The sequence below is a fragment of the Neopelma chrysocephalum genome, unplaced genomic scaffold (genome assembly GCF_003984885.1).
Source record: "Neopelma chrysocephalum unplaced genomic scaffold, ASM398488v2 Primary Assembly neopelma1_97416, whole genome shotgun sequence".
NCBI lineage: Eukaryota > Metazoa > Chordata > Aves > Passeriformes > Pipridae > Neopelma > Neopelma chrysocephalum.
Window position 1 is genome coordinate 38,254 of NW_020926057.1, and position 21,807 is coordinate 60,060.

A 21,807-nucleotide genomic window follows, 5' to 3' on the forward strand; every position below is an offset into this window, starting at 1 on the left:
CTGGTTCCTACAGAGACGGGGTGCCCCGTACCGGTTCATACAGGACGGAGTGTCCCGTACCGTTTCATACTGGACGGAGTGCCCCGTACTGTTTCATACTGGATGGACTGTCCCGTACCAGTTCATACTGGACGGAATGTCCCGTACTGGTTCATACTGGCACGAAGTGCCCTGTACCGGTTCATACTGGACAGAGTGTCCCGTACCGGTTCATACTGGGACGGAGTGCCCCGTACTGGTTCATACTGGGACGGAGTGTCCCGTACTGGTTCATATAGAGATGGGGTGTCCCGTACTGGTTCATACTGGGACGGCGGGTGTTCGTTGGCAGCTCATCGGTGCCGCTCCCTCCTCCCGCCGCCAGGGGGCGGCAGCGCGGCGGCGGCGCGGGGCGCAGTGCGCAGGCGCGGGACGGCCCTTCCCGGCGGCCTCAGCGCCGGCTCATGGCGGCGGCGGCGCCGGGACGGGTGAGCGGCGGGTGCGGGCCCGGCTCCAGCCTGGGCGGTGGGGAGGCGGCACCGGAGTCCGTGGGGTGTGGGGAGGCAGGGCGCGGCGAGAGAAGGGCGGATGTACTCCGCTGAACGACGCCTTGGAGGGGTCCGGGCCTGTGTGGAGCGTGGGGGGGGTCAGGGCCTGCCACCCCCCGCCTCGGCTCCTGTGTCCGCAGAGGGCTGGACATTACAGAATTCGCAGCCCAACGTTTCTTTTAGCCTGGGTACAGCTCCTTTGTCGCTTCCCCGCGATGACTGCACTCTGCCCCCATCCATCCATCATTGTCTAGAGAAAGGAACGGAACTGGGGAAGGGTCTGGAGCAGCAGGAGCGGCTGAGGGAGCTGGAGGGGCTCAGCCTGGAGAAAAGGGGGCTCAGGAGGGACCTTCTCGCTCTCTGCAACTCCCTGACAGGAGGGGGGAGCCAGGTGGGGGTCGGGCTCTGCTCACAGGGAACAAGGGACAGGATGAGAGGACAAAGCCTCAAGCTGCACCAGGGGAGGTTTAGACTGAATATTAGGAGGAAATTTCTTCACAGAAAGAGTGATTAAACACTGGAAGGGGCTGCCCAGGAAGGTGGTGGAGTCCCCATCCCTGGAGGTGTTTAAGGAACGACTGGATGTAGCACTCTGCTCTGGGCTGGGTGACACGATGGGGATCGGTCACAGGTTGGATTTGATGATCCCAGAGGTTTTTTTCCAGCCTAATTGATTCTGTGAGTCCCCCCCAGTGCATCCTGTCTCCCCCAGAAGAGCAGCACTCCTGCTGCCTAAATCATGCTCCCTGTGGCAGGTGGGAACTCCTGCAGTGCCCTGTGCTCATCCTGTGCCCTGTAACCCCCTCTGTGTCTCATTCCCTGTGCCCATATATTTAATATCTCTAGGGAGTGCAGCCACCTACTTTTCTTGCTCTAAACTCCCTTATGCTGAGCCTGGTTGTTCATATTCCACTGCAGGATTAAATTGTTGTGTTTTGTGGTTGTTTTTTTTTTTTAATTTGTGCTGAGCTTGCCACGTTTTGGTGTTGTAATTTATTCAGTGTCTGCTGCATCTGAGACTTTTTCCACAGGTTTAAATGCACATAAAGTTAAATCCACAGCAGTAACCATCTCCTGTATGTCAGGAGTTTCCCTCCCAATTATCTGTCACATCTCTGGGATCAGTATCTTCCTGATGAATTTATAAGCTTTCAATGCAGGCTGTTAATCAGTGATGCTTGTAAATTAAGAAGTTAAAGTTTTGGTGTGAGGGTGCTGCAATCCAGACCTGTCAGAGGCTAAATAATGAGCTTACAGGTTGTGCCACAGGTGACAGACCTCACATGACATTCAAATTTCTCTTCTTCCATCCATGTCAGATGCAATATCAGACAAAATGATATATTTCATGTCATGTTCTTGATGTTACTTGCCTAATTTTTTATATATATATATGTGTGTGTGTGTGTGTGTGTATGTATATATAAATTCTCTGTATTTGAGAAGCCTTTCAATGTTGTGGAAATTACTACTTAATACTACTCTGGCAAGTCTGTTTAGTATAAAAGGCATGCTCCTTTATGATGCAAAAAATAGTGAAATTTAAGAAGCTGATTGCAGTGGTTGCATGTTTGTGTGGACAGTTTTTTAAGGTCAGCAGAGATAATAATTTGTGTTTGATTCAGAAGTCTTGAGGCCCATGTGATGCGTAATGTTGAATTTTTTTGTGAACCTTGAAACACCAATGTTTGCTGCAACATAGCTCCTTCAAAGCCTCAAATGATTGATATCCAATGGTACAAACATAATTTTGGGAAGTTTCCAGCACTTGTTAATGCTTGAACAGTTTTCATTACCTTTCAAACTCTTACTTTTTAATGCAGTTATGACTATTTGCTACCAGCCAGAAAAATGTTACTACTGTAAATTTTCCCTGGCTTTGAAAAAAAATTTATGTAAAAATATGGTGTACCAATGTATATAAATTAGTAGCAAATAACCTGGAAGCAGGTTTGTTGTGTCATCTGGAGTTTTTTTCCTTTTGTCTTTCAGTTTTAAATTGAAGAGAAAATGTCACTTTACGATGACTTGGGAGTTGAGACCAGCGACTCTAAAACAGAAGGCTGGTCCAAGAATTTCAAACTGCTGCAGTCTCAGCTGCAGGTGAAGAAAGCAGCTCTCACACAAGCAAAGGTATAGTCCCTTTGTGGTTTTGCTTAATTATTATTTATGATTATTGCATATTATTGATCAGTGCATTGTGTTTGTGACCTTAGAATACCAACTTGGGGTAATTTTGCTGGGATTTGCCTGTGAGTTTGTAGCAAGGAACCCAGCAAAACTGAGCAGGGGGAAAGGTGAGATGTGTGTTTCTTGAAGTCTGTTAGAGGGTTTCTTGCAAAATTAAAACAGAAGGAAGAGCTGATGTATGTGCTGCAAACCTCAGAGCTTTTAATGAGCAGAGCCAAAAGCTGATACTCAGGTTTAACTATCAAAGATAATGAGATTAAGCTTTTTTCTTTGTTCTAAAAGTAAGTAAGGGTCATGCTGTGATGGATAGTTGTCACTACTGGCTGTTGGTCATTCTTGGTGTTTTGCATCAGTTATTTACATTTGCATCAGTTTATGTTGCTTTTTAAAAGGCTTTCGGTGCTAAAGTGCAAATCATCGTGCTCTAGAAATTTTTACAGCAAGTATTTCCAGTGTACATGAGAAGGAGGAGTACAAGCAAATTCCTTGAGTTTAAACTCTGGCAGAACCATTTTCTCTTTTTATTGCTGCGGTATTTCACCCTTTTTCTTTGAGCAGTGTTGATATTTTGGTTGAGGCAGGACACTGTGTTCTTTGTGGTGTGTAGGTTCTGTAGTGGGATTACTTAATTAAAAAAGTAGTAGCCAAATACTTAAGTATGCACAGCATTTTTTCACTGGAATTACTCCTGATTTATGCTGATGAAATTGAGGGCAGGATTTAGCTGATAATTGGAACAAAGTGCATGAATAAAATCCTAATGACTACTATATCTGTTACATTCTTTGTCCATGTAACTGATGTGCAGTGCATCCATAGACTAATGGAAGCATAGAATAGGATTAGAAAACTCAAGAGTTCAGAATAGATTAATATATGTTATCAGATGATAAATGTGAAGAACAGTAGATCTTTGGAATAAAACTGCACCCCTTCTTAACAACATGACTCGGTTTAAACTCATCTGAAGAGATTGTCTGAATTTTTAGTGTCTGTTTCTGGTTCTAGTCTGAACCTGGGACCACTCACCTACCACTGCAAAGTATATCAAGCTGCTTTTTAGAAAACTGTTTTATCTTTTTTAGACATTTTGTGTTTTGGTGTTTTTTTGCAGAGTCAGAGAACAAAACAAAGCACAGTCCTTGCTCCAGTGATTGACCTGAAACGAGGGAACTCCTCTGATGAGAGGCAGATTGTGGACACACCACCTCATGTAGCAGCTGGGTTAAAGGTAAGACCAAGACAGCTAAAAAGTTAGCAAATGTTTTGGAAATGGAATTCTTTGACTGCAGTCTCTGTTTTTATTTTTTCATCATCTTTCCCAGTGGTCAGAGAAGTGATTGTTTTCTGAAAATGTCTTCCTCTGCTCAGAGTTCTTTAGTTAATCAGGATTTCAATTTAATACAGACTTCCATGTGATACAGCATGGAATTACCAAGGTTAATGTGCAGTTATAAAACAGTGTTCCTGGAGTATTTCTCCTGGACAGCTTCAAAGTACTTGGCAAGACACTAATTTGGTCAGGTGAATAATGACTAATTGTGATTGCACCAGAACTGGACCTGTAAAACGATCAACTGAAAAATAAAAGAAAAGCCACCTAAACTTTTAAAATGGATTTCTCATGGTGAGGAATGTAGAGAAGCTTTCTCCCTGAAGCTTTTTCAAAGTGATAGTTCTGAAACAGTTCTTTCAGATGAGAGGAGAACAGCCTGTGTACCTCTGCTGGTATCATATTAATAGCAGCTGATGAAAAAGCCTGATGAGATTGTGTGGGAGGATCCTGGCAGATGACTGCAACAGCAAGAGGCTGTAAAACTTGTAATAATGAATTAGTGGGGGTTGAAAAGTTCTTGTCCATGTGGATTTGCTGCTGCTTTGTGTTTGGCAAGGGGAGGGGGTAATTCATATGAGGTAATGAGAGACTGGATGAACTGTTAGTTTTAAGTAAAGCAAATATTTCTTCTAGTCACGGTGGGATTAGGATGCTACCTGCCATTATAGAAGTCAGGAATTGGAAGTGTTTAATTCTTGATTTCCAACTGGATGTTGTTTTCAGATCTCTGCTGAACAAGCTCCTTTTTCCATTTTTTTTTTTGAAAGGATCCCGTCCCTAGTGGTTTTTCTGCAGGAGATGTGTTGATTCCTCTGGCAGATGAGTATGATCCCATGTTCCCAAATGACTATGAAAAAGTGGTGAAACGCCAGAGAGAGGAACGACAGAGGCAGCGTGAGCTGGAGAGGCAAAAGGAGATTGAAGAAAGAGAAAAGTAAGGCTTTTGTGTGAAGTTGTGGCATATTGACACTTAAACACATCAGTTTGTTTAGCTTTATCCCTCCAAACGATTTCAGGGAAATTCTGAAAGGTTTAGTGAAGAACACTCTGTGCTTGTGGAAACAAGTGCAGTGCTTTAATTAATATGTTTTAATGCTCTTGCTGAAGTCACCTAACAGTGCAAAAATTATGAGAATTATCAAGTTTGCAGCCTCTTTGGCTGAAAGGTACATATCAGGTTTCTAAACTTGACATTTCTGTATTCTAAATTTACTTTGTTTCAATACTAGCAGCAATATTTGAGTACTTCATGCATCATTGTCAGACTTTGACCTTGCAGGTATTTTTTAGTATTAGATGTCAGTGTAACCAGAATGCAGAAAAACCTTTCAACACTAAATGATAAAACATCCTTTCTGCTCCTAAATACTACAAACTGATCCAGGAATGCATTCAGTTTTAAAGATGTAGTTAGCACAGTTTTTGAGAGTCATAGTTGCATTTCCTTTTTTTAAAACTCTGCATTCAGTTTAAGTAAGTTAATTATGTGTTTATTACTCCTTTATCTCTTCACAAAAGAAAATATACTTATCTTTAATTACCTTAATACCCTTTCCCTGTTGTAGGAAATCTTTCTAATCATATTAAGGAAGTTGAATGCAGATTCAGTGTCTGATTGAAATAAGTAGTAAAATATCTTCAGGCAGAAGATTATATTTGCTTAATTTATATGAAATTAATAAGGCATCTTTGTCACAGTACAAAGTTGGTAGAATTACAGATCTGTTGCCCTGCTTAGATTGTGGAAATTAATATTTCTAGTCATTTGGACTTCTCTGTCTTCTCTCTGTTATATGTTCATTGTTCTGATGGAGGAGGAATCCTGAGGCTCTATCCCATTGGCATGCAAGACCTCAGAAATCTGGGATGTCATTCCCACAGCTTCAGTACTGATTGCTCTGTAGTCATGTTTGTACTTGTGTGTAGGCCAAGAGTCTTTATACATAACATTAGAGAAAGGAAGTGAAAAATGCATAATGCATTCTGACTTCAAATTGGGAAAGCAATCTCAGCCAAACCTGCATCAGATGTTGCTTTGGGACAACAGGCTGTACATTTGTTTTGCATTCACAGGATAGAGATCCAGAAATTTTGTGTGGTTCCACAGTAGAGCTGTTTTTAGCATTCTGTAGCACAGTTCTGATGACTGTACTGGGAGTGAGATCTGATTTATGCACCAAGCTATGCTCTTAACTTTTGGGGAAAAATACTTTTTCCTTTTTCTTCTGAAGTATTAAAATGAGTGATTTCATGATCACATTAGATAACAGTTGAAGTGCAAACAACTCCTAAAAAATTCATCACTTAATGTTAGAAGTTATGCCTGAATCTTACTTTAATTGCCAAGGATGTTTAAGGATGATGATTTTTTTAATTGAGTAAGTGATATGACTCTGTATAGCCTGTGGTGGAGAATTTATAGGAGATTCTTTCCAGAGCAGGGTGATTGATTAATGTCCGTAGTCATTCAATCAACTCTGCTCTCTTTGAACTAGATTTATTCAGGTGCTTCCTCCTTGCCATACATTCTTCCTGGCTGACTTGTAAGTGGAAAATGATCTTGCTTCAGATCCATCTTGTGTTTTACCAAAAAATGCCCCATGAGGATAAAAGCAGAGAAACAAATAATAAAGGTGTTTACTTACACCTTCATGGGAAACATGGTAAAATGCCAGTTGGAGTGGGGCAGAATAATTCACACTGCAAAGGTGGGATCATAAATTAAGGCAAAGAGTTAACTTTCATGGTTTCTTAACCTAACTTACTGTGTCTCCTAGAAGACGTAAAGACAGACATGAAGCCAGTGGGTTTTCCAGAAGACCAGATCCAGATTCTGATGAAGATGAAGATTATGAAAGGGAGAGACGGAAAAGGAGTAAGGGAACTGCTTGTGGTTTTGATGGGGAGAGAGGGGAGGAGGAAAAAGAGGGGTGGGGGGAATGCACAATCTCATTCCTGTTTCATGGATTCTGTGTTTCTTTTCCGTGGATGAGTCCACTGTTGTTTCTGAGCCTTTAGAATAAACCTGGCATTTTTTTACAGCATTACTGTTGTAATGCAGAAAACTGATTTTTGTTCTTCCATGGAGGCAGATGGCAGCTAAATTATTTGTGAAAAGACCTCTTTTTACCTTAGTTTGTAGATACCTGTGTTAAGTTTCTGCATGGTGTAGGTTCCAGAAGAGGGGTGAGCCAGGAGATAAAATCAGGCTATGAGAATCACTGTTGAGTTTTCAGCTCATCATTCCTGCTTTTGTTACTTCGGTGCCCTCAGAGCCAGTCAGATGATGTGGATCAGGGTGGTGAAATATGTCTTGCATAAACAAAATTAAGCTTTATTCTCTTTCAGCAGCAAAGATACAGTCAATAATTCAGGTCTGTTGTGATGTCATCCAAATTTGTTGCCTTCCTTTTTGCTCACAGGTATGGGAGGAGCTGCCATTGCACCACCCACTTCTCTGGTTGAGAAGGACAAAGAACGTGAGTACTACAAAATCCTCCTCTCTCAACCCAGCAGTGTTTATTTCTCACTCAACATATTATTCAGTTGAGTCTTCCTGCCTTTCCCAGAGGATTCTTTGTGGCAGCAGGACTTGTACTAGTTCTTTGTTGATGGAGGGAAGCTGTGGGGGAACCTGTGATGCTGCTGTGCTTTCACATCTCTGTTCTGAAGGACTCTTTCTGTGTTGCTGGAGAAGTGGTTTGGCACAGTGGGGTGTTATAACCATGTTCAGTTACTTCTGATGTGGAAAAAGAAATGTCACAGGCAGGTTTCTCTGGGTAGACTAGAAACCTCCTCAGCATGGAGAGGGAATTTTTCTATTGCCCTTTGTTTTAGGAGGTACTTTGTGAGTATCTTTTCTGAAGGGATTATGCACTACAGACAGAATTTTGTAAGTTTTTCAGGGGTACAGTTCAGCTGAAGAGATGTGTGTGCACTGGTGTTTCCCTCAGTGAAGATCACAGTTGTCCACGAGGTGGCACCATCTTGCCATAGGAACAAAACCATTCCCTTTTTTTTTTCCCGTCAAACTGTTGTGTACTTTAAAATTAAAATAATTAGCAGTGTGTTGTCTACTCTAAAAAATAATAAGAAAAAAGAATCCTAGGCGCACAAACTTTCCTTTGGGAGTCCTCAGTTTATTTATGAGAAGACTGGAATGTAAAAAAAAAAACCCAAAGCTTAAGTGAGTAATATAATAGTGAAGGCATTTGACATGTGTAAACATTAAAAACAGAGAATGTTTTGAGTAAATAATTAAGAGCAATTGAGTGAAAAGTAAATATAGGCTGGAAATGGTACAAATATCCTGAGGGGGAGAGCTTTTAAAATGTGGCATGATCCCACAAGGAAACCTTTGTATGGCTTCTTACTTGATGCTTAAATCTAGACTGGAAAAACAAGAGAAAATATTACTGTAGCAGAAATCCAAAAGTCCAATCCATCTGCTGCTCAAATAGGATTTTTTTTCCTCATATGACATCCCCAAACTTCACGTCTGACCTTTTATTTGATAAGATCCAAGAACTCGTTCCCAAGAAAATATTCTAAAATTAAGTCAGTCTAATAGAAGTCCATAGGACTTTTCAAAAGTGTTTCTGCATATTTTCTTTGATGTTCTGTAGGCTGGTTTTTTACATTTTTTTTTACATTTGTCAGTAGAATGTAGTTTAGTAATCTAACCAGTATGACTGAGATATCCAGGTATATCTCCATCCCCCAGGAAGAGTTGCACTTCAGAAATTCTCGGTGAGATGAGTTGCATTCATTCTTTTTAATAGACTGGTTTCTCTTCTGTGTAAATGTAAAGTGTATTTTTACACACAGTCTTTGGGCCTGGAGCTGTGTGCATTGATCTAGTTTTGTCATAATTCTGTTCCTCATGAATGGGCCTTCTCATTTTTGCTTGGCCTCTGCCTGGATAAACTCATTGTAGTCCAGGTGGCCTCTTAATGCTTTCTTCTCCATTTAATAAGAGTTTAATAAATACATTTTAGAGTTGTGGGTATCTGTATCCATAGGAAGATCCAGAATAACTCAAATCTTGTTTCTGAGAGTGAGAGAGGGGTGACAGGATGTTAAAACAGCACATGCAAAGGAAACACTCTTCTGATTTGGATTTATGTGGGAGGCTTTTTTTCATAGTTTTTTTGGATTTTATTGAAAAAGCAAATTGTTTTTTTTCTTCAGCTGTAGCATCATTCCCATATGAAGAGGAGTCCAGACCTCGGGCACCATCTTCCAAAGCAGCAATTCCTCCTCCAGTGTATGATGAGCCAGAGAGGCCTCGTTCCCCCACAGGACCCAGCAACTCCTTCCTTGCTAACATGGGGTAAATGACTGACTGCTGCACCTTTTGTGGAAAAAGGCATTGGAAGGTGGTGGAAACCAAAAGCTAAAATAGTTTGTCAGTGGAGAAGAACACAGCCCATGTATGTATGTGGTTACTCTGAGTGCAGAGAGTCCAAACTGGCAGGATACAGAAGAAAACAGTGGATTGACTGGATTGAGGGAAACACATCTGAGGTGGTTGCACTCCAGGCTGTGTTTTTAGTGAGTCCTGAAGCCACATTCCAGTTTAAAGTGTTTATGGCCTATACAGGCCAAGCTTATGGAGTATACAGGAAAACACAGGTGGCATGTTAGTTCCTCTTGATTTCTTTTCCAACTTTGTCTTAAATTTGCTACATACCAGTGGGCAAATCATTTCATCTCTGCTTTGTTTGTTCAGAAATTCAGAGCATATTTGCATGAATGTATCAGCTGTGGCTGCAAACCTGCCCATTTACTTTTCTGCCTTGTGTGTAAGGCTTGTGTTCCTACTGTGGCAACAAAGTGAAGATGAATCTATAGTTAAAAACAGCTTAGAGACCTCAGTTTTGAGTTTGTTTTTCTTCTAATTGTCAAAAAAAAGGATAACCAAACTTGGTACTGTTGGACCAGTTTTTTTGTCATTACCACCTCCGGTTAGCAGTACCTTGGGACCTTCACTTTACTGAAAGAAGGGCTAAAAATCTGACCTAACCTGACCACACAATTGCCTGTTTATTCAGTGACTTAGTGTTTTAATCTTTCAGTATTACACAGCCGGACTTCTTGACCTTTTTTAATGTGTGTTTCATGTACCATGCTTAGGAAATAGTCATGTAGTCACTGATCCTGCATTTCCTCTGTTATCTTGTTTGCCCATTGATAAAATGGGGGTGACTGAGCACAGAATATTTACTGTGGTTTAAACTAGTACACCATGGCATGTTTTTGTGTCTGGACCTGTCAAGCTGTGGTCACCAAAGAAATGTTGACGCCTCTAGGTATGTTTTCATTCTAACTATTCCTTCACTGGGAATTTCAAAACCTGTCAGTGGAGGTGCTTTTTGTAAGGTACTTACAAAAATGTACCTTTAAATAGCTTGGGGACATTGCTGCCTCAAGATGCTCTGGAAAATTCAGAAAAATTAGACATGTTTAAATTAATACTGAGGATATCCAGATTTGTTGTAGGAAGGGCTAGAAAGGTCTTGTCCTCTGGAGCTTACACCAACTTGGAACTAATTGTAGAAGCTCTTGTGTTTTCTCTCTCTGTGTAAGGAGATTTTAGGAGGTAGAATATTTGAGCACTCAGGAGTAATGCAGTGCTAATGTTTTGTGGAAGAAACCTTTACTAACTGATGTTTTTTCTCTTTGCAGGGGGACAGTAGCTCACAAAATCATGCAGAAGTATGGTTTCAGAGAGGGCCAGGGGCTGGGAAAGCATGAACAGGGGCTCAGCACAGCACTGTCAGTAGAGAAAACGAGCAAGAGGGGTGGCAAGATCATCGTTGGCGAGTCTACAGAAAAAGGTAATTGTGTCCTACAACAAGTCTCTGAGAAATGAAGCTCCTGGATTTTTTTTTTACCATCTGTCCGTGGAGAAAATACTGGAGTTGGAAGAATGGTTCCTATTTGTTCTTGTGGAAATTATCTTCTTTATCTTGTAAAGTCCTGTATACATTTTTTTAGCTCAGCCTGCCCACAGCACCTCTACCTGAGCACAAGTGTTGGAAGTCAGGAGAGCTGATTTTTAGTTCTTAGGGAATCTGATGCAATTCTGAACCTAGGAATTGTTTCCCCCAAAGAAGCAGTACATTGTCAGTACATTGTCAGTGTTCTAACTTAATTCACATAATTGGAATTGATTTTTCTGCTTATTGTCCTTCCAAGTAGCTACAAGTTGTGAATGACTGTTTCTCTACAATATTAAACTACATTTTGTGGCTTTTATTCCATTTTTCAATCAATAAGATTCTGATAAAAGTCCCCAATTGAGCTTTAATCTTATATTACCCACAATTCACTGTTCTGTCTTTGTAACAGAAACGGGCAAGAAAGCAGATTCCAACCCATTGACTGAGATACTGAAATGCCCAACTAAAGTGGTCTTACTAAGGGTAAGTTGGGAGTCAGAGAACGTCTTGGTGTTGAAATGTTAAAACTTATGTTCCTCTTACAAGACTCTGCATAGTTCAAATAGTTCTGGCCTGCACAGATGTGGTGCTTTGTGTTCTGGGGAAAATATGTGTATTCCTGAGATAAGTATTTCAAATGAACACTGCTTTAAATTGTACAGTTCCCCTCTCTCCTCCTGTGGCTCTTGAGCTTTTAAAGCATCCATGGTCACAGTTCACAGGGCATCTCTAATTTATCTACACAACCATCTGCACAGACTCCACCCGGTGACTTGGGTTTATGCTTTTAACTTTCAGAACATGGTAGGTGCTGGGGAGGTGGATGAAGATCTTGAAGCTGAAACGAAGGAGGAATGCGAGAAATATGGCAAGGTTGGGAAATGTGTCATCTTTGAGGTAAGAGAGAATCTTTTTGGCTGCTCTGAAAGTAAAACTGGGCCCTTGTCCCTCACAACTGATGTGTTACTGCCTAAAAGAAGGGACATATATAAAAGATCTCTCAGGGTGCTTCACTGTGTCGGGATTCTGGATTTTCCATATCTGCAAGATACAAACTTTCAGTGTCAGAATCTGGGCAAAAATCTTGGGGTACTTTGGTTTTGGAACCTTTTTATTTTGTTCCCTTGACTACTTTTGTGAAGAGCAGCACTTTAAAACAGTGGGCTTGCTACTGTTCTAATCACTTCTGGTTTGGGGCTTTTGTTTTGTTTCAGATCCCTGGTGCTCCTGATGATGAAGCTGTAAGAATATTTTTAGAGTTTGAACGGGTTGAATCTGCCATCAAAGGTGGGATCCTAAATTGTGTCCTGTGACCCTCAGAGTTACCTTTTGTAGAGAGATTAAACAGTCTCACTGATTAGACTGTTTTGTTAAAGAGATGTTTACTTGCTGCTTGCTGACGTGCTCTTGCTTTCAATTCCAGCTGTTGTGGATCTAAATGGAAGGTATTTTGGAGGCAGAGTCGTGAAGGCTTGTTTCTACAACCTGGACAAGTTCAGAGTGCTGGATCTGGCGGAGCAAGTTTGATTTTAAAAATCTGGCTCGAGGTGTCACTGTTTTGGCAATCACGTTTTCAGCAGTAGGCTGGGAATGAAGAAGAGAAAAGTAGCTTTCCCAGCAAACTGGAAACAAGCCTCATTGAATGGATTTTTCACATTCGTTGTGACTTATGTTTTTTTGTAATATAAAGCCCTTTGAAAGATTCACATCTGTGTGGTTTTGACTGGCACATTTCTGCTTATTGCTCTGGGGATCCTGGGGTTTTTCGCGCTTTCAGATGACTTTGTTCTTTTGAAAACCAACTGCTGAGGAGATGCTTTGTCTGTATTCCTGCTTTCCTTGTTCTGGTGCTTCATCATGGAGTCCCTGTGCTACATCCACGATAAGTGGGAAGCTTTGGACAAGGACTACGTGCTGTGATGCTTCTCTCCCCTGGTGGTATCTCTTAGAGTTAGAGCCTTGCTCTCCTAAGTCCTCGTCTCTGCACACCAGTATTTGGGCTTGTTGGACAGTTGGCAGTTAGTTTGTTCTCCTGACTCCAGGACAATATTTTCTGTGCCAGGGTGGAGACTAAAGCAACAAGGAATGAGTTTGTCTGTCTTCCCAGATCCAAAGAAAATCCATGTTTAAAAGGAAGGAGGAAGGAATTTAATGGACTGTTGGCAGGAGCTCTGTGCTGTCAGGCAGTCTGTGCTAGAAATACCCAGGCATGACTGATTACAGGCCCTTAGTGAAATGCTGTAGGTAGAACTGAGGGACACTCATTCCTATATCTGGCCAGGCATCAGATTCTCACTTTCTCCAACATCACACGTAGGTAACTAACTTTTTTTAATCATTTCAAACCTGGCATTTGCTCTCTCTGTGTATATTTCTATATTTGAGGTCAAATACCATCGGGCTTAGGCCTCTTTTTTTTTTCTTTTTTTTTGAGTGCCTGTGGAAGTTTTCAAAGTAGGAGGCCATGGAGGGAAGTTCTCGTGTGAAAATCTGAAGAGTTGACTAACTGAACTACTAAACACTACAACTCTTTTATTTTTAACTAAATGTAAAATACTACACAACTCTCGGGTTTTACGTTGGCTTTTCTTTTGGGAACAGCATGTGACAAAGAGTTGGCAAGAGGTGGCTCTGCAATGGTGGCAGCTGTCTCTGTGCCCCCTTTCACCCAGGATTGTGCAGATGCTGAAATGATTGTGGGCTCTGAAGGCAATTTAGCTGTTTGAAAGCTGATGCTGGATGTCTTCTTCCTGTTACACTCATGTATTGGGGGGGGTGTATAGACCTTTAGTTCAACGCTGTGAATATCTCCAGTTGCTGCCCTTTTATGACATTTTGGTTGCAGATCTCTATGACAAACCCTTGGTCTTGTATTTGGCTTATTTTGTCCGCTTGTGTTCCACCAACCTCTGTACAAACACTCGCTTGTAAAACAGAATTTTTAAAAAAAGCCTTGTATTTTACCTACTGTGTGTTGGCTTCCTTACTCTGCTCTCTTGCTGCACAAGGCCTGCCCACAGAGTCAGGCCTTAATCCACCCCGAGGAACAGGCCTGACTAACACCAAAACCACAGGACTTGGGGCAGTAACAGATTCTACTGCTCTTAGTTTTCTCTTTGACCTTGAGCAACACTTTAAGGCCTTTGCTGCTATGTAGTAAAACAAAGAGATTGACCTGATATGAATTAGCATAGATTTACCTATAGGAGTCAGATAATTTGAGTGGCTGCTGTAAAGAATTAAGCAGTCAGAGCAGATTTAGTATGATCTGAACTTGGCTTGAAATACAACTTGGCTTTAAGCAACATGATTTATTTATGGCTCTTATTTCAGCAAATACGTCTAGGTGACTGGCTGTAAGCATTTCCTGAGGTACACACACTAATTTTTGTGTCTTTAACCAACTGTTCTGCTGTTTAATACCAGCTTTTGAGCTTCCAGACTGATAACTTGGAGGCTTTCCATTTGCTGAGAATCACTTTATTGACAATTTTTGAATCATTTAGTTCCAAAAATCCTTATTGTGGTTGAAGACAAGGGTAACATTTATCCATGAAAACATAAGGGAGAGGGTTTGTTCATTTAGTGTTTTGTGTAGGAGACTGATGCTATAAATGAGGTATTTTTCTGTACAATGGGGTCACTGAAACATCACAAACAAACCTACTAAAGTGGTAGCGGAGCTACAACACCTGAGTTTCATCTCTGTGGTGTGTGGTGTACAAAGACACAGCACTGGAGCCAGGTGGCCTTGGGGTGCTGCCACAGCCAGTGCAAACAGGTGCACAGATGTGGAGACCTGCACAGGGTCAGACACACTGACTGAGCATGGTCAGGTCTCACTCGTCACTGATGATCTCCTTGGCAGGAAGCATTTTTTTGCAAATGTACATTCTCCCTGTTCTTCAGCACTGTTGTCGTGTTGGCTCACACTTCCTCAGGCATGGCTGTATCTTGCATGCCTTGAAAAATTTGCTTCTGAATTTATTTCTCTGCTGGAGAATTTGGGCTCCTCTGGAATCTTGTTACTGACTTCTATTTCTAGTAGTTTCTCATATGACTTTTTATCTAACACCTCCAGCTTTCCCTGCTTACAAATCCATTTTTCTCCTCTGATTCATCAGTGCCCTTTCAAAAGGCTCAGCAGCGCTTAATTTGGAGTTCTTTGCAGCCACCAAGTTTTGCTTGGTTGGTTGTCTTTGCACTCTGGAAATTGTGCAGCCACCTCTTTCTGTAAGGTACATGCTGGTCACTCTGGTCTTAAGCAATAAGATTTTCATTTCCTCTTTTTGTGTGGTGCCTTAGAAGGTTCTGATTTTACAGGAAATTAAGAGGGTGATGGGCTGTTAAGAGCATTTGCCTTATTGGCACTGCAGAATTGCTTATTCTATTTCAGCTGAAGCGTCGGATGTCTTTCAGGTATGGTTTACTAAAGTTAAGCTTTAATTCCATGTTTTAAGTGCCTCTGCAAGTGCTGTGATTCTCTGTGTGCTGAATAATGTGCTGAATAACTACACCTTCTCTCGGGCTAAGTATGAACTGTTCATTGCTTCTGGGAATCTGGATCAGATGCCTACTTGGAGAGGTTTGACAGTGTCCTGAAGGGAACAGGAAGCTGACAGGGACGTGTGGGACGTGTCAGCCCGGGGCTGAATGAGGTGGTTGGTGCATTAGCAACCCTGAGGTCTTAAGAGCATAGTGGCATCACCCTTTGCTGCCTTGTTCTCTTCCTAATTGAGAACATTGGCTGCTATTTTAACAGCAGGGATTTAGTGACTTCATTGCTTCCCTAATTGTTACAACCCCAAGGTGTTCCTGAGCAGTAGCAGCTATTTCAGAGCCCATCATTTAGCACACAGGTTATGATTTATCGTACTATGTGCTTAACCTAAGTTGAATTTCTGTCGATTTATCACTTGCCTCCTCCATGTCAGACTAAAATCTGATGAGCTGGAGCTCACAGTCAACATTTTTAACACTACTGTCAAAATCTAAGCTTGCTTTGCCACTGTTGTATGAAAGGTGAGAGCTGTTGCCCCAAAGAACTTGCTGTCTGAACACAGAGGGAGGTACAAGAAGTGTCTTGCCCAAGGACATGCAGAAGGTGGTTTGGAGAGTTGGGATTACACCCTCTTGCCCTGTACTTGCAACTATGCATCCAAAAACCACATTCCTTGTGGTGCTGCTTTTTATTTTGACAACAGAAAATGGTAAGTTCTCTTATCCTTGAACTTCAGATTCTAAAGCAAATTCAGGAGGATTTGTAATTTGTGTGCTGCAGTCTGGGTAAGTGCTTGCTTTAGGAGGGGTTTATCTGAAACCAAGCTCCTGTGGTAGGTTTGAGTGTGTCAGGGTATTTTACCCTTGTCTGCAGGAGAAAATAAGCATTTTAACCCCACTTAGTTTTCTTAAAGGTAGAAGGACAAACATGGAAGGTTTCAAAGAGTTTCTTAAACCTCTCAAATCTTTCTTGCTCCACAAGCAGAAGTCTAATAAGGGAGTGAGTACTTTGTCCTTATAGCACTTGGAGCAAGACTCAGATCATCCTGAGTTGCTTTAAATCAAATCCCATGTTCGTGCCTGGGGTTGTTCCTCCCCAGGTACAGGACTTGGCCCTTCTCGTTGAGCTCCATGATGTTCCTGATGTTCTTCCCAACCTCTCCAGGCACCTCTGGGTGGCAGCACGACCCTCTGGAGTATCTGCCACTCCTCCCAGGTTGGTGTGATCTGCAAGCATGCTGGGGGCACACTCTGCCCCATCATCCAGATAATTAGTCACAGTGTCTGCCAAGCCAGTCATTTCATCTTAGAAGGTTATCAGGTTGGTCAAGCACAACTTCTCCTTGGTGAATCTGTGCTGACTGCTACTGATGATCATCTTGTCCTTCATAAAAAACAGTGTTCAGGATTAGCTACTCCAGAATTGTAGAAATGAATTAAAATTCTCTGTTCCTTTTCCCAATAAAGCAGGAGCTGCTTGTGATCATGGAGGACTTACTATGTTTCTTACAAGCACTTTCTGTACCAGTAACTGCAGTACAATGTGGTAATGACTGAGTCCTTAGCAGAATTCCTGCCCTTAGGTGATGGAGCAGTTGTCCTTAAAGAGGAGTAGGGGTTGACTGTGTTGGCAGTGTGTGCTGTCTGTTAATTTGCTGTTGCTGAGCAGTGAGAGGATACAACCAGGAGATTTGGCTTTCAGCTATGCTGATTTGTGGAGAGGTGGCTTTTCATAGATGGATTTGAGATTAGTGCCTGGGTTTGGGAATTTTTTTTTATGTGTCCTGTAGACAGGACTTCTAAGAAAGGACTTCCCTCTTGCCCTGTGATGCTGTGATTTTATTCAAGCTGCAAGGCAGTTAAAGAACAATCCCAGTGCCTTTATCATCCCATCAGTTTGATTTATCCTCACACACCACCACTGGCTTCTGGTTATGGCTGTAGAAGGGGTTTCCAAGGCCCAGCTGGAGATGGTCAGGCAGCTCCTGACAGGACACATGACCTTTGACTGTGTGTTTAATGTGTGAACTTCATCTCTGTCCCACTTTGGCCTAAAACTGCATTTCAGGCAAGTGTTTTTCACCTGTGATGTAGTTTAGTGGATAAATTCACCTGCTTTGCGTTGTTCTGACTCATAAAATCATTGAATGGTTTGGATTGTAAGGGACCTTAAGGATCTTCTTGTTCCAGCCTCCTGCCCTGGGCACAGACACCTTCCACTAGACCAGGTTGCTCAAAAATGGACCTTTTCCTCAAAGGACTTTAGTGACATTTCCTGCCTCAGAAAGGATGACAGGATTTTTTAAGGATGCAAAACTTGGCAATTATATGAGTTGCTCACAACACCAGCCAGCTCCAGAGCCTTTAACCCCTGGGCAGCCCTAGATGTAATGATAGATACTCATGCCTTGTGTCAGGAGTAACAAACAAGTAGCTGCTCCTTTCTCCAACTCACCGAAGGATCTATGAACTCTGAAACTTTTTCTGAATGAGTGCTTAGGTTGGTAAGGTTGCCTTTCTTTTTCAGCAGGTCAGTGGGATAGATGTGCCCACTTGCCTTGAATGACCAGCATAATTTTACCTCCTATTTACTGCAAAAATACTTTTGTGTCCAGTTAGTGGCAAGGAGAAAAAAATTACTGTAAAGTCTGCAGGACTTATAACTGCTAGAATGAAAGCTGAGCAAACCTAAAGTCTTCCACTTATGTTTCTCAAGAGGGAAAAATGGATGATGAAGTCCTTGTCTGTGTGCCTGTGTTTGGTAACTTCGCCAGAGTTGTGCAGTAGCTGACAGTAAATACAAATGTGATCCCATTGTGAGCTGTGCTCCTTTGGGGATCTTGCTGTCTGTGTGTCAGGCGGGGCTGGGTCCTGCTCGTGGCTTTCTGTGCACAGGTGCAAACACAGCTTTCCATTTCAGTGAGCAAAGTCCCACTTGAATGGGGGGGAAGTGGGCATTGAGGTGGAAAAGCTGCAGTGGAAGAACAGACATGAAAGCCAAAGGAAACATTGCATTAATTGGAGAAGGGATAGCCTGTATACTCCTGCAGATGTTTCCTCTCTTACCTGCGTTCTCTGACTTCTGATCCCTGCAGAGCTCATAATTGCAGCTTTATGGCTTTTCCTTTCTTTTCCTCTTCTTTTTAGCATCAGGAAATGGGGAAATCCCAAAGCACGAGGGTTCGTGCTGCGTTTCATTGTAGTTAGTATAGAAATGTAAGAGCACAGCCTTATGTCTTGTGTCCAAACAGTGTTGCCACACCCCAGGCTCTCAGCCCTGTAGCTGTGGGCAGCAGGGGACAGGGGACCACTGTCCTGCTCCCACTGGGATGTGCAGGGCATCCCACTGCCCTGCTTGGGCAGCCTGAAGGCTGGTGCTACTCCCCATCTCCCAGCAGTTGTATCCCATGCTTGAAGCCCAAGACAACATCAGCTGTGTGGAAAACAAGATCTTTCCCAGGAAGATGCCTAACCATTTCCTTTCTTCTCTCCTGCTTCTTATTCCTCCCCTAGGAAGAATGTGGGGGGGGTTTGCCAACGCAGTTTTTAAGCATCTTTGCCACTTCATAACCCCTGAGTTGTTTTCCCTCTCCCAGTCTCTGAGGTGTGATCTCTGGCCTCCATTTGGGAGCTTGCAGCAAGTCAACAGCTCAGGAATCCACGTGGTTCTGCCAAGACAAAGGTCTTCATCTCATCATGGATTTCTCCACCTTTTGCCCCAGGCAGAAAGCTGGGCAGCATTTTTGGACTTCACTGCTTTGAACTTGTAAAACTTGTATAGCAACTGTGAACCAAAACTCAAATGATACTCTAGCAAAGCACACCAGGCTCCTCCAGCACCTGCTCCTCTTGGGAGGATGGGAAGGGAAAACTGGTGGGGATTTGTGTTTTTCTGCTTTGGGAAAGTGCTGGGTTTGTGCAGTTGTAGTGATGGAGAGTAATCACTGGGAGAGGATATGGGCTGGAGCAATTCCCAGTAACTTGTCTTCCCTCTTTTAGGAGGGGGCGATGCATTTGCCCAGCAAAATTTAAAGACTTAAAGCAAAATTTAAAACTGGGATTTGAGGATTTGCTTCAAGCACAAATTTCAGAGGAAGACCCAGAATTGTGCAGCCAGCCCTTCTCCCTGCACCACACCACTTACAGCTCTGCACATCGTCCCACATAACAGTTGCATCCACAGGTACTGCCCCAGAAGTATCATGTTCTCCTGCAAGGGCTCAGCTCTTCCAAGGAAGTCAGGAATTTACAGCTAATAGGGGAATCAAGCAAGTTTTGAAAATATCTTCTGCTATCACAATGCTAGTCATGGATTTCCTCCTCTTTCTCCCTTGGATTTCTACCTGATCATTTAGAAGTGTTTTGCTTCGGTTTATCTCTATCCAGCGTGTTGATTTATTCATGGGCAAAAGCCTGATGGTTTTTGTTTTTCCTGCAGTGTTGGGGAATACAAAAGCCTGGAAACTTGAGGCTGCTATCAGCTTTTATATTAAAAAGTAATGATGTTGGCATCATAAAATCAGTACATACTTTTTCTTTTTTCTGATTAAAAAAAATGGGGGGGGGTTTAACTCCATGGCGAGGAGCAAGCCTGGAGTGTGTGAAGTAGAATTGATTATTTGTCACTCTGGATGCATCAGAAGAAGAATGCAGATGTTTCTCCAAATGTGACATTTCCTCTTTAGTGCCAGGTTGGGTGTGTGGTAGCAGTTCAAAGCCATGGAATTGATGGAGAAGGGAGAGTGAGTTTCCTGCATGGGATGAGCAAAATCACGTTAGAAACCTGCTGGAGCTGGCAGCTGCAGAAAAGACATGAGGGTTTGTACCTGACAGCTGCAGTAATTACTGCCTGCAGATCACTCCTGAGAAGTGCTGTCCAGTTCCTTCTTCCTCTCCAAAACCCAAAAGCTGATAACTGTGCAAAACAGGAGACCAGGATCTGGAGCTGTGCAAGGCACCTGGCCACAGAATCATAGAATGTTTTGGGCTGGATGATGACCTTAAAGATCATCCAGTTCCAACCCCCTGCCATGGGCAGAGACACCTTCCACTACAGTAGGTTTCTCCAAGCCCTGTCCAACCTGGCTTTCAACACTTCCAGGGATGAGGCATCCACAGTTTCTCTGGGCAACCTGTGCCAGTGTCTCACCTTAGAGTGAAGAATTTCTTCCTAATCTCCAATCTAACCTTGTCCTTTGTCAGTTTAAAGCCATTCCCCCTTGTCCTAAGTCTTTGACCTGTATCTTTCTAATCCAATCTCGTCCCCACACCTTTATAGAGCACTTAATCTTTGAGATATGAAGGGGGCAGCTCTAATACCAGAGGTTAATAAAAGTAATCTCTCAAGGTCAGGTTTTAGTGGTTGGGGGGGGGGGGGTGTTGCTGCAAAGTCTCCAAAAGCTTATTGTTCCCAGTCCCTGCTGCATATTAAGCCCTGATGACCTGGTTGTGCTGCCTATTCTCCCAGCAGAAACAGCATTTCCATTGCTAGTGAGAGGCCATGAGCCTCTCTGCAACTTTCTCTTCTGTTAAATTTGCAAGGCTGAAGAATCAGGTTGGTGATCAACATGTGGGGAGAGCTCGCTGTGGGAAAGGGAGCTGGGTACCATGCACAGAATCACACAGAACTGACTGGGTTGGAAAAGACCTCTGAGATCATCGAGTCCAACCTGCGACCTAACACCTCCCTGTCAACCAGGTGTCTCTGGCTGCTGCAGCTTGGGAAAATTAGCAAACACCTTGGGCATGGGCTGGAAACAGAAACCTGATTGTCAGTGCCTGGTCACTGAAGTGCCACCTTGGGGGCTGGCTTAGGCACAAGAGCAGCTCTCAGCCTGCCTGAGGACTCAAACATCCTATAAAAGGACAAAATAGGATTATGCAAGGCAGATCAATCAATGTAAGCACGTCCATACCCAGAGCCAGCAACTACAAGCACCCTCATCTTTCTTGGGTTTGTGCCACACAAGCCATTCAAGATGTTATAAATATTTCAAAGGAGCTGTTTGCATTCTTGCATTGCTTGTAGAGTACAACTCCTGTATTGAAGGAGATCCCCGTGACTGATTCTCAGCTGAAATGACTGCGTGGCTCCAGCCCAGGAAAAGCACTGACATTCCTGTCTCCCAGACTGCTCCCACCCATTATCTAACTGACTGGAAAGGGAGGAGAGTTGATACTGATTTCCTGGCTGGGCAATCACTGATATGAAAATCGATTATTCCCTGTACAGGTAAGGATGTCTCAGCTTCCCTCAGGTATGTGCAGAAATGCTGAACAGCTGAGCTCATCTCTGATGATGAGCCACTGG

At 42.7% G+C, this 21,807-nt stretch overlaps 1 protein-coding gene and 1 long non-coding RNA gene across 3 annotated transcripts; one reads left to right on the top strand and one right to left on the bottom strand.

The window, feature by feature from the left end:
• The first annotated feature begins 362 nt into the window (after positions 1-362).
• On the top strand, positions 363-13,960 carry RBM17 (RNA binding motif protein 17). Of its 2 annotated transcripts, none has more exons than XM_027672567.1 (12): positions 363-467; positions 2,520-2,660; positions 3,832-3,948; positions 4,821-4,987; positions 6,831-6,928; positions 7,476-7,532; positions 9,244-9,385; positions 10,741-10,892; positions 11,407-11,480; positions 11,796-11,894; positions 12,212-12,284; positions 12,421-13,960. In XM_027672567.1, the coding sequence occupies exons 2-12, from the start codon at positions 2,538-2,540 to the stop codon at positions 12,522-12,524; spliced, it is 1,206 nt and encodes a 401-aa protein (XP_027528368.1). In that variant the 5' UTR covers positions 363-467; positions 2,520-2,537; the 3' UTR covers positions 12,525-13,960. The 2 variants fall into 2 exon arrangements, with proteins under 2 accessions (XP_027528368.1, XP_027528370.1); XM_027672569.1 differs by having other exon boundaries at positions 6,834-6,928.
• Positions 13,961-20,010: 6,050 nt separating this feature from the next.
• Positions 20,011-21,114, bottom strand: LOC113961872. The gene is made up of 3 exons (XR_003532400.1): positions 20,940-21,114; positions 20,324-20,442; positions 20,011-20,248 (listed from the first exon to the last, which is right to left on the bottom strand). It is a non-coding gene; the product is annotated as an uncharacterized LOC113961872 (long non-coding RNA).
• Positions 21,115-21,807: the final 693 nt, after the last annotated feature.

Bases quoted from the DNA above. Each gene is read 5' to 3' on its own strand.
- RBM17 (XM_027672567.1), top strand. From the start codon at position 2,538: ATGTCACTTTACGATGACTTGGGAGTTGAGACCAGCGACTCTAAAACA. The intron at 2,661-3,831 runs GTATAGTCCCTT...GTTTTTTTGCAG, and splicing joins CAGCTCTCACACAAGCAAAG to AGTCAGAGAACAAAACAAAG. The intron at 3,949-4,820 runs GTAAGACCAAGA...TTTTTTTGAAAG, and splicing joins ATGTAGCAGCTGGGTTAAAG to GATCCCGTCCCTAGTGGTTT.